Source organism: Choloepus didactylus, chromosome 7 (genome assembly GCF_015220235.1).
Source record: "Choloepus didactylus isolate mChoDid1 chromosome 7, mChoDid1.pri, whole genome shotgun sequence".
Classification (NCBI taxonomy): domain Eukaryota; kingdom Metazoa; phylum Chordata; class Mammalia; order Pilosa; family Megalonychidae; genus Choloepus; species Choloepus didactylus.
In genome coordinates, this window is record NC_051313.1 from 117,310,538 (window position 1) to 117,321,837 (window position 11,300).

An 11,300-nucleotide genomic window follows, 5' to 3' on the forward strand; every position below is an offset into this window, starting at 1 on the left:
AGCACATGTTTCTTGAGGATCTAGGATGTGCCCAGGCAGACAGTGTATTTGGACCCTCTTCCCTCTCCCTCTGCAGTCCCACCTTCCCCTTCCTATCACTATAACGTAGGACCTGGGATGCCCCACGTGCCAGTTATGCCCTCTGGTGGCGTGTCTCTGCTCATGATGCCCACCATGCCCAGGTACCTGCTATTCTCAGCTAGGTTGAGGTGACGTTTGATGTCCAGCAGCACCTCCTTGAGGAAGACCAGCCGCTTTTCCTCAAATTGCTGGCACTGTTCAAACACCTGCTCCATGCCCTCCATGTACTGGGGTGTGGTCTTGCCCACATCTTCTAGCACCTTCTCATATTTTTCCTGCATCTGTGGGCACCAGGGTAGGGGAAGGGTGAGGTCCAGGCCTGCAGCTCCCAGCCACCACCCACTCCAAGGGGCCCTCAGACTCCAGCCTACTGCCACCCCTCAGCCTGCCACCTTCTGCAGATCCTGCTTGCACTTGTCTACTTTGTCCTGCAGCTTCTTCTGCTGCTCAGGCGTGACTGACTGCTCCGTCTTGCTGTTCATCTCCCGTGTCATGGCCATCTTCTCCTCTTTGCAGGCCAGATGGAAGGCCTTCTTGGCTGCCTCCAGCTGCAGGGAAGGAGAAACAAGGTGCAGGGCTCCCACTTATGAGCAGGAACAAATGTGGTCACTTGTCAACCCCTCCTGCCTGCTCACTGTGCCAGGGGCTGTGATCACTACTTTCTTAAGTGGCAGAAGGGATATGGGCCCTGGCTCCAGGGATTTGGAGCAGTGGCCACCCATCTGCGGATGTTTCCCTGGAGGGCAGTGCCTGCTGCTCCTGTGGATCCCCTCCTGTTGGGCAGAACAGTGCCCTCCCGCTCTGTGAACTCAAGGGATAATGTGCCCCCCTCCCCCCTGCCCCTGCTGGTTTCTTTCCTGGGGACGATGCTCCTTTTTCTCCATGGATCTCTCTACCCGTCAGGCCTTGCTTGCCCCAACTGTGGCTATTTCTTCCTGGAGGGCAGTGCCTGCTGCCTCCATGGGCACAATCCCAGGGAGCAGGGCAGCCCTCCCCTCCTACAGACACCCTCCCTAAGATCAGCACCCCTCTAGGACTGCCCCTTCGAGCTCAGCTGTCCACCCCATCCCATCTGTGGCTGCCGCCCACCAGGCACCTCCTTCATCTTCTTGGCCCAGGGCTTCTGGGCCTTGCGGAAGCCATCTTCAGCCTCCTTGGTCTCCCTGAAGCCTCCCATGATTTGCTTGTGATAGGCATCCTTCTGCCAGTTCTTGACCTTCTCCAGATCCTCATTCAGCAGGTTGTTCTTCACCTCTTGGTGCAGCTCGCTCACCTTGTCTGCTTCTGTCATTATGGCACCCCAGGCCCGCTCCAGGCTGCCGTACTGTGGGCCTGAGGGAATGGCCATGGGGTCACGGAGGTCCTCATCACCTCCTACCTACAGAGCCCCCTCATGCCTCTCTTCTCTGAGGCTTTCCCCTTCCTTTCCATGGCTGCAGAAATGCCCTCCTCTGCTCTCCCCATAGTCCTATCCATCTTCCAGGGCCCAAGTACAGCCTCCTCCTCTAGGAAGTCTTCTCTGACTGCTCTACCCTCACGCACCTCATCCTGCAGCCCTCTGGATTCTTCTTGCATCACCTGCCCCTGTACCTAGGCCCTGCCCTCATGGGGTTTCCAGTCTAAATATCTATATTTAGATATTTATATCTCTGTAACCCCCAACTTGAAACTGTTCTAGATTCAAGGCAACTAGAGACTTTACAACTAAATGCAATATGTGATCCTGGGTTGGATCCTGGGCTAGCACAAGGAATAGCTATAGTAAAATTTGATATGGGACATATCAAATGTCCTGAGTTTGATAAGTAAACTATGGCTATGCAAGCACATGTTCTTCTTTTTAGGAAATACATGGAGAATTTAGAGGTGAAGGGGCCTGGTGTCTTCAATTTATTCTTAACAGTTCAGAAAAAATTGCAAATAATTAGAAAATAATAAAGGTGGTAAAATGTTAACAACTGGTGAATCTGGGTGAAAGGTATGTTGTTCTCTGTACTATTCCTGCAATTTTTCGCCAAGTTTAAATTATTTCAAAATAAAAAGTTTTTTTTGTTTGTTTGTTTGTTTTAATCCAGCCTTACAAAGTTGTATACAGGGGAGTTTACCAGGGAAGCCCTGCTCAGTCTAGGAGGGGAAAAGTGGCCTGCGTAGAGAACAGCGCCTGCAAAGTCCCTGTGGCTGGAGGATGCAGGGTGTATCCAGGTGGACCGGAAGGTAGAGGTTAGGGCCGGAGGTTAGGGCCCCGGGGCTGCGCACAGGGTGGGGGGTGGGGGGCACCTTTCTCGATGAGCTGGCGCCAGCGCTTGGCCCAGTCGGTGAGCTGCTGCGCGTAGGCTTTCTCGATCTTGGCGCGCTCCTGCACGCAGTTCATCAGGTCGTTGCACAGGCGGTGACCGTCATCGATGCGCTTCACCGTCCGCTTGTAGTTCCCCACCTGGCGGCCAAGCAGCGAGCGCGACTCCCGCAGGTTCCCCACCCGGCCCCGCCGCCCGCCCTGGCCGCCGCGTCCTGCAGGGGGCGCCCGCCCACGTCTCCTCGGGCCCCTCTTCCCACAGTTCACCCCTACCCCGGAGGACAGGTAACGCCTTGGGGGCGCTGGACCCTCTAACTCCGAGGCCCTAGCACCCGCGTCAGATCCAACAGCCTATACCCACCCTCATCCCACTTCAAACAATTTTCCTACTGCCACAAAATGCGGAAGGATTTTTATAATTTGGACTTGGTCTAGAATGAATTATTCATTTTGTTCTTGTGAACTAAATCTATTATATTTATATAGAACCATATAAACGTGGAGTTGAACTGCAGCTTCTTGACATAATATTATGTTTTGCAGACATCTTATTAAACACTTATTAATTTAGGTTTGGCAGTTCTGGTTAGGGTTTCAGGAGCCAATAGAAATCTTTTATGTTTTTTTTCCTCAAACATTTTGGAGACTCAACATTTTGGAGGCCCCTGAAATGCTAGCTTCTAGTCTTGCCTCCACCTCTAGATGCAGTGAGGCTCCAGGAGCTCACTCCACTTCCACGTCCAATGCTGCACCCCCTGCCCACCTCACAAGGTGGGGGGCAGGGAGCAGCAGGGAATGGCTGTGTAAACTGTGAAGTGCTGCTCCTGCCTGTGTGAAGTGCCTGGAATCTGAGCTGGGGCTCTCAGAGCAGTGGGTAAGGAGGCCCTTTTCCCACATTATGAAATGCGAGATCTCTCCAGGGGTGGCGGTGGAGGCAGTAGCTGTTCCCCACTTCACAGCTTCCAGCTGCTTCCTGGACACAGAGGGCTTTAGGGAGGCCCAAGGTGCCGCAGAACGAGGCCTGAGGTCACAGGGACGGGTGGGGGATGGGCAGGAGCCTGGACCTCCAAGCAGCTGGGACCTGTGCAGCGTCAGGGCCTCACCTCCCAGAAGCTGTCGGTGATCTCCTCCGGAGCCAGCGAGGCCTCGTCGTAGGAGCCCGACATGGTGTGGCCGTGGGGGGACGGACAGGTGTGGAGCTGTGGTCAGTGGGCTCGGCTGCTCATGCGCTGGGAGGGCAGGAGAGAGATCCCTGGAGATGAGGGAAGTGCCCCCCACGGACTCCATTCCAGGTCTGGGTTCCCCTGGGTGTGGGGATGAGGGCTCTAGGGGCACGAGAACCTTGCACTGGGATGGGGGCTCCTGCCCAGGGCCTGGCTGGCCGCAAATCCACCCTTCAGCACCCCTCATGCCCACCTCCCCGGGCTTCCTCTACAAGCTCCTCACTCCTATCCCCTCCCCTCTGGCCAAATCCACACTCCAGCTCCAGCATGGGCACCTCCTCTCCAAAGCCTGCCCCATCCCCCAGAACCCATGGTGCCAGCAGTTATCTTTGTGCTCCTGGACTCTTAAAATTAAAAGTCAGGGCCACACACCTGCACATTTGCTTTATATAAACCTGTGTTTTGCTTCTTAGATATACACAGCTCCTCAAAGCCAGCAATCCAGTTCATCTTTGTGCATGTCCAGCACTCTCTCCCCAGGGCTGGCCCCTGGAAGCCCACTGGGGCCAGGTGAACCCCAGCTAGCTTCTCAACTCTGCCCACCTTGGGTGGGGCTGTTGGGGTCCTGAGTGATTCCCCTCTCTCCAACCTGCTTTCCCCTTAGCAGTGCCCACCTTGAATCAGCCACACCTTTGCACCAGGCCCAAAACACCCTCCCCAGTTTCCCTCAAACCAACACAGAACACCTGGATTTTAGCTCTCTAGAACCTTTCCCCAGACCCCGAACACAAGCTCCCTTGGAAGCTGGCAGTAGGCCCCCCTCCCACCTCCAGCCAAGGCTCAGCACCTCCTCAGTTGTCTGAGCTGCTGGGCTCCTGAAAATGCCCTTCTGGCTTCCCTCCTGCCAGCCCCCAAATTAGCCACCGTTATGTCTCCTGAGAGGCTGTACATGCTGCTTCCTGGCCCACAAGTCAGACCATGGTGATCCGTGCAAGCGGCCATGTCTGCCCTGGATGTGTCAACATGCATCACACTGTCCAATCTAGGCCGTGTGCTACCCCAGGGCCGCAGTGAGCACCCACCCCCACCCCCCGCTGCACTCCCTCACCCAGGCCTCACTGCCACCCCAGGCAAGAAAGGTTCCGCAGTCAGGAGACAGGACTCAGAGGGCCGGAGGCTGGTCTTCCAAGGGGCAGCCTGACCCCACCTGGAGCTGCCAGCTCCAGGGGATGCCTCGCTGCCTCTGCACTGCAGCGTCCAGCCTCAGGGACTATGAACCCTGACCAATGAGGATGCTGGGGGAGGGGCTGGCCCCTGTAAGATTCTGCCCAACCTGGGGGTCCTGGGGAGCCCCATCCCTTACCAGCAGCTGCCCTTCAGGGCAGGTGCCACCAACACAGAAGGACCCTCGGTCAAGGTCCCTCCCCTGTCTGGCCTGTATCCCAGCATCCAGGGGTCAGTATTCTCCCCCAGGGAGTGACCCAGTAACCCCTTCTTGCTCCTCTCAGGCACCTAAACATATTTTGTCCCTTTCCACTTAGCAAAACCTCAAAGTTTCCCATAAACTCCTCTGCAGTGTGGGTAAACAGAAGGGGCTGGATTTCATCAAGGGACAAAGAAATGAGTCTTTGAATTTTTTTCTTCTTAATTTAGCAGTTTTCATTTTAAAAGCAGTACTTGTTTAATAAAGAACATTTTGAATTTAGATATAGAGAAGTAAAAGGCAGGCATATTTAATGGAGAACTTTCAGGTATTGACCATCCAGGTTAGGTAAGTACCCCGTAAGTCAGAACCCCTTCTAGAACCTTGAAGTCATACAGAACTCTGCCATTTGGGACCTCTATACTGTACAGTTGTCAGTGGGCTGGCAGGCAGAGGCAGGAGTGGGGGTGGCAGGTGGGGGCAGATATGTTCTCTTCGTGGGGAAGCCGTCTTTCACTCATCACAGCAGGGAAGTAATTTGGCACAGCCTCGATGAAGGGTAACTTGGTCTGATCTCTCACAATTACAGAGGCACATACCCTTCATCCAGCAATGCCACTTCCAGGAATTACCCTCCAGCCAGTGAGGCAAACTGATGGATGTACAAGGTTATTTACTGCAGCACTGCTTGTAAAAGCAAAAGGCTGGAGATAACCCAAATGTCCGTCCGCAGGAGACTAGTTAGGTATTTTCTAGTGCAGGCTGGCAATGGAATTCTCTGGTCCTGAATGGAGGCATCCCAAGACATGTCATTAAAGCAAATGAGGAAGGTGCAAAACAGAGTGGCTGCCAATGCTTCCGTTCATATGGGGAGGGGAAAATATATATACATGTATACATGTGCAGAGAATATTTTTGGAAGGTCACACAGGAAACTGGTAACGGTGGTTGTCTTTGGGGAAGTGGGTGGCTGCAGTACCCTCTTCACTTCTGCCTTTGTCTACCCCCTCAGTCTGTTCCCAACACAGTAGCCAGAGGGAAACTAGCAAAACCTAAGTCAGATCCATCACTGCCCTACTCAGAACCCTCCCGTGGCTTCCCATCTCTTCCAAGTAAGAGCCTAACTCCTTGCAGGGTCTAGAAGGCTCTGCATGACCTGCTGTCCCACTGCAACCCTTACCTCTCCGACCTCACCTCCCACTCTCACTTCCCTCCTGCTCCACCAACCTCGTTGCCATTCCAACCCCAGGGCCTTTCCCTCCAGATTTCCAGGGAGGTCATCCCCTTACTTCTTCAAGGTCTATTCAAATTTCCTGACCCCCTCTTTTAAACTTGCAACTCTGTTTCCATCCCCAGCACACTCCTTCCCTTCTCCTTTTCCTCGTTTTATTATTCTCTATAGGACATGTCACCATCCAACATGACTCTGCAGAGAACATTCAGTTTGTTTAGTGTCTTCCCCTTCCATCAGGATGTCAGCTCTGTAAGTTTCTCTTAGCATCCAGAGCAGTGTCTGGCGCATAGTAGGTGTGTGATACATGTTTGCTGAATGAAGGAATAAACGTTGAGGGCCTTCTGGAACATTCACTCAATAGCAGAAATGGTGAATTTTGTACCCCAGAGCCATGTGCAGTCACCCTGCACACAGTAGGTGCTCAATAAGTGTTGACAATGATGGTGACACGACCAAGAGCTAGAATCCCACAAGAAGGGATCCTAAACCCAAACTACCCTTTGTTCCCAGGGCCCTTGCTTCTTCCGGCAACCCCTTTCCCTTCTCTTGGTCAACTCTCAGGGTCTAATTCCCGGGTCTCTATCTCCCTGAAACCCCCATGAGGATTCTGCCCTCAGGATGGCTCCCTCCCTCCTCAGGGATCCTTCAGCAGAGAGAATGGGCACCAACAACTTTTGACCATCACTTATCCATCCACCTGCCTAAGTCCCATCTCTCCACTCCCCTCTGTATCATCAACCACCACCACCGGCAATTCGGAGCACCTGCTCTGGGCCAGTCTCTTCATACACTTGACCTCCAATCCTCGCCACAACCCATTGAGATGGACAGTGACCTTCCTGTTCTACAGACAAGGTGTCTGAGACTCGGAGAAGTAAAATAATGTGTCTAAGGTCACACAGAAGAGAGGAGGCAGAGCAGAAATCACATCCAAGGTGAGTCCCCCCACCCACTCCCACCCCGCTCCACTCTTCCCAGGTGGGAATTCTTAGTCGCACTGTGCTGTGATGTGTCTATGGTTCAGGGTTGGCAACTCGCTCTCCCCAACAAGCATGGAAGCAAGCAACAGATTAGCAGAGTAGTGGTATAGACAGAACAACTGAGTTCAAATTCCAGCTTGCCACTTCCTGGCTGTGTGACCTTGGCAAGGTGCTTAAGCACTCTTTGCCTCAGTTTCCTCATCTGTGAAATGGAGGTGATGATACCACCTACCCCGGGCAGAGGTTTCAAAACAGGAGACTCACCCATCTCTCTGGAAGGCCCCATCACCCCCCGCGCAGAGCCTTCCATGATGATGTTGGGCCTCATCTGGGATCCCCGGGTCTCCTGGCCCTTTGTGAAAGGGTCTCCTGGCCCTTTGTGAAGACCCCAGGGCTGGCTTCCTCGCACCTTCTCTTCGGGTCTAGAAACCAGGTCACTCCCCCTACCCATGCTCTCTAACCTAGAGTCCCCTAGGTTGTCCCTAAGGGGTCCTCTCTTAAGATATGCGGTGTCCCAAGGTGAAGAGGGAGGGATAGAGAGAACAGAAACACTCCGTGGGAGACCGAGGGAAGCAGAGCCTGGGGTGAAGGCTGGAGGGTCCAGGGAGGTTCAGGACAAAGAGGACCAGGTGGGCTTGGATGGACAACCTGAAGCCTCGGTAGGCACATCCCAGCCGGGAAAGGATTAAGGCATCCTGCGCCTTCCACCGCACGCCTGTGAGGACAGACCACGCCTCAGGGGCTCCACCTCACAGCCGCCCCCTCTTCCCAGCCCACTCCCTAGACCCTGAGCTTGGCCTGCTCCTCCCAAGGCCCCTCCTGGGCAAGACCTGGCCAGCTCTTTGCCATCCCCACTTCTTCCTCTAGCCTGCCCACAAGGCCCCAGGCCCACTCTCTCCTGAGGAAAATCACCCCCACGAGGCAGCCCTCAGCACTCCCCGGTTCCCAGGATGGATGGACAAGGCCACATTTCATTCAGCCAAGTCTTTAAAGAAGCTGTTCCCGGTGCTGCAGGCTTAGCAGGGAATAAGACTGGCCTTTTTCTCATGGAGTTTACAGTCCAGTGTAGGCAGAAAGCCAAGAGGCAAATAAATATGTTGCATGCTAAGTAGTGATTAAAATTAAGAAAATTCAGGCAAGGTAATAGGGGCAGAAGGAGGGTGCCGATTCTACTGGGTGGTCAAGGAGGGCCTCTCGGTGGAGGTGACGTGAACAGAGGCCTGAAGGAAGTAAGGCAGAGAGCCACACCAACCTGGTGGAAGGGTGTTCCAGGCAGAGGCAAATGTCAAGGGTAAAAGCCCTGGGGCTGGAGCAAGCTTGGCTTGAAGAGGAGCAAGGAGGCCAGCGGGGCTAGGGTAAAGTGAGCGAGGGGGAGGGGGTAGGAAAGTAGGAGCTCCCAGAACCATGGAGCCTTAAGAGCAGGGGTGACGGGCTCTCATTTGCCTTTTACATTGATGGCTCAAGTGAACAAACTTGTCCCAGAGTTAGATCCCCCAGGAGAGTGCGGTGCTGGGCTGGGGGTGGGAGAGGGGAACCACCCATGCAGCACCCCTGCAAATGCTGCCAGCTCGGTCTCTTTGCCTGGGAGCCTGCGCTGCCTGCAGAACGGTCTAGAAATTCCAGGGAATTAACAGCCTCAAAAGCATCCCTTAACCAATGCCTGAGAACACACACTGGGCTAGCTCTCCCCTCTGGTGGAATACATCTGAGGCGTGTTCTCCACAGTCTCCTGGAGTTCCCCAGCAGGATGGAGCCACAGCTGCCCACAGTGCTAACTTAGTTGAGAGCCTGTGCTCTGTTGGCTGCCCTCCCTCTCGGTCCCACATCCCTACCCTCTTATCAGTGTTCCCAGGAACCACCACCCAGTGGAGCCACTTCTAATCATATCCTTGTCTCTGTGTCTGCTTCTTGGGGAATCCAAACTGAGACACCCACAGAAGGAAAGGCAGGAGCGGGGGCTGGTGGGGAGACAGGCCCTCCTGTCTTCTCAGCTCTGGGTGTGTCTCTGTCCTCAAGACCAGTCACCAGATGCCTGACCCCTGTGCAGGGATTTGTCCCCTCCTAGTCTCCTGCACCGTGTCTTCTGGAGAGCCAGGGCTCTGTCTGCCCACTCTGGTGGCTGCTCCCGGTAGGTGTGCAGCATGCTTTCTCCGAGGAGTAGGACTCGGGAATGAAAACTCTGACGTTTGGCCCTCTCCGTCCAGCAGCACTGGGGGTGGCTGGACAAGGCTCCTTCTCCCCTGCCCAGCCGGGTAGAGCTGTTCTGGTCATGGCTGGGGGCAGACAAAGGCAAGAAGGCTGATCCTTGCTGTGCAGCTCTAGGCTATAGCAGGGAGCAAGAAAGAAAATTCCCTGCCTCCTGGAGCTTGCATCCCCAAGGGTAATAAGATAATAAGTAAGACAGACAATAAATAAGATAAATAAGTAAGTGATAAAAGTGTATCAGAAGGTGACAAGGGCCATGGAGAAAAATAAAGCAGGGAAGGGGACAAGGAGGGGTGGGAGTGTTGCTATTTTATACCAGACAGTCAGAGAAGGCCACTCTAAGAAGGTGCCGCCATCTGAGCAAAGACCTGCAGGGGATGAGGTGGGGAGCCATGCAGACATCTGGGGACAGAGCAGCCAGGAAGAAGGAACAGCCAGTGCAAAGGCCCTGAGGTGCACATGTGGCTGCCATGGCTGAGGAACACCAAAGGGCCATGTGGCTGGAGCAGAGGGAGTGGGGGAGTGAGGTCAGGAAAGGCGGGGAGGATGCAGCTTGCCTGGGGCCTTGGAGGTCAGAGTGATGCCTTTGACTTTTCCTCTGAGTGAGATGGGAGTCACTGCAGGATTTAACAGAGGAGGGGCATGACCTGGCTTGGATTTTAAAGGGTCCCTCTGGCTGCTGGGGGAAGAGGGCAGGTTGCAGCCCCTAGGTGAGGGATGGTGGAGCTCAGATTAAGGTGTTAATGCTACAAGTAGTAAGAAGTTGTCAGATTCTGGGACTGCTGTGGCATTCCGCCAGCAGGATTTGCTGATGATTTGGATGTGGATGTGAGTGAGGAGCTGTCAAGAATGGCTTCCCAGGTCTGGGCCTGAGCTGCTGTTTCCTGAGACGGGGAGCCCTACGGGAGGAGCAGCTCTAGGACAGTCTGGGATGCCCACCAGGAGCCAAATGGAGATGCTTCCTTCGCTCTCCTCCAGAGCGCCTGGATTGGGGGTTATGAGAGGAGCGGCCAGCCTGGAGCCAAACTGCTCTTCCAGTCCCTGGCCCTGAACCCCTGGCTGAGCTCTGGGCCTCTGAGTGCTCTTGGGGCATCTCTCAAGCCCCCTCTGACACAGGGAAGGCTGCTGTGGGGAGGTGCAGGGTCACTGACACCGAGACCCCAACCTGGACTCAAGGCGAGCCCTTGGCTAGGGGCCAACTGGGTGCAGTGGGGTGGAGTTAGCCAACGTGTCCCAAGAGGCCATTCTGGTGGGCTCACCATCCCAGAGTTGGTGGCAACAGAATATGGGAGAGATGAAGCAAGCAAAGACAGACCCCGACAGGGACATGTGGGACAGGGATACGTGACCTAAAGAAGGTAGGGCCAAGACAGGAGGTGTCAGGCCAGGCTGCTCCAGCTCCTGTTGAAAGGAAAGGTGCAGCTCTCCAGACCTCACCAGCCGCTGCTCTGGCTGGGATGGAGGCAGCGACTGCCACCAGCGCCTGGCAGAAGGAGGGTCTCCTGCTCCACCCCACAAGAGAGACAAGACTTTCATCCCTGCTTTGTGCCATTTGCTGTCACAGAGGGAGGAGGTGATGGAATTTGGAGATGCAGGAATGGAAGGTAATGGTGTACACAGGTTATCTGGCTGCCAGCCCTGGGGTACATCTGTACCCCTCACCCCCACTCCTGCCAACCACGAGACCTGCCCTCTCGCCTCCCAGGCCCTTAACTCCAAAGTGGGAGCACCCTGTGCCCAGTACACAACAGATGTGCATCTAACATTTGCAGAAATGAATGGAGCCATGTCAGCTTCTCAGCACCTGCACACACCCCCACCCCACACCATCACAGGCCCAGGAACCCCTCCTTGGCCCCTGCATCAGGTCCTCTGACCCCCAAGTACCCAGGGGAGGAGAAGCCCCACAATGCTGGTGCCA

The 11,300-nt window shown here is 54.8% G+C and overlaps 1 protein-coding gene across 2 annotated transcripts in view; it reads right to left on the reverse strand.

Moving 5' to 3' along the window:
* Positions 1 to 11,300, reverse strand: part of PACSIN1 (protein kinase C and casein kinase substrate in neurons 1) — a 51,259-nt gene that overhangs the window by 4,546 nt on the left and 35,413 nt on the right. For both annotated transcript variants that reach the window (XM_037844255.1, XM_037844256.1), the window contains exons 2-6: positions 3,478 to 3,603; positions 2,359 to 2,515; positions 1,178 to 1,413; positions 474 to 629; positions 187 to 362 (exon numbers count right to left, since the gene is read on the reverse strand). In XM_037844255.1, coding sequence (XP_037700183.1) covers positions 187 to 362; positions 474 to 629; positions 1,178 to 1,413; positions 2,359 to 2,515; positions 3,478 to 3,540 — 788 coding nt within the window. In that variant the 5' untranslated portion in view covers positions 3,541 to 3,603. The remainder of the gene's footprint in view (positions 1 to 186; positions 363 to 473; positions 630 to 1,177; positions 1,414 to 2,358; positions 2,516 to 3,477; positions 3,604 to 11,300) is intronic.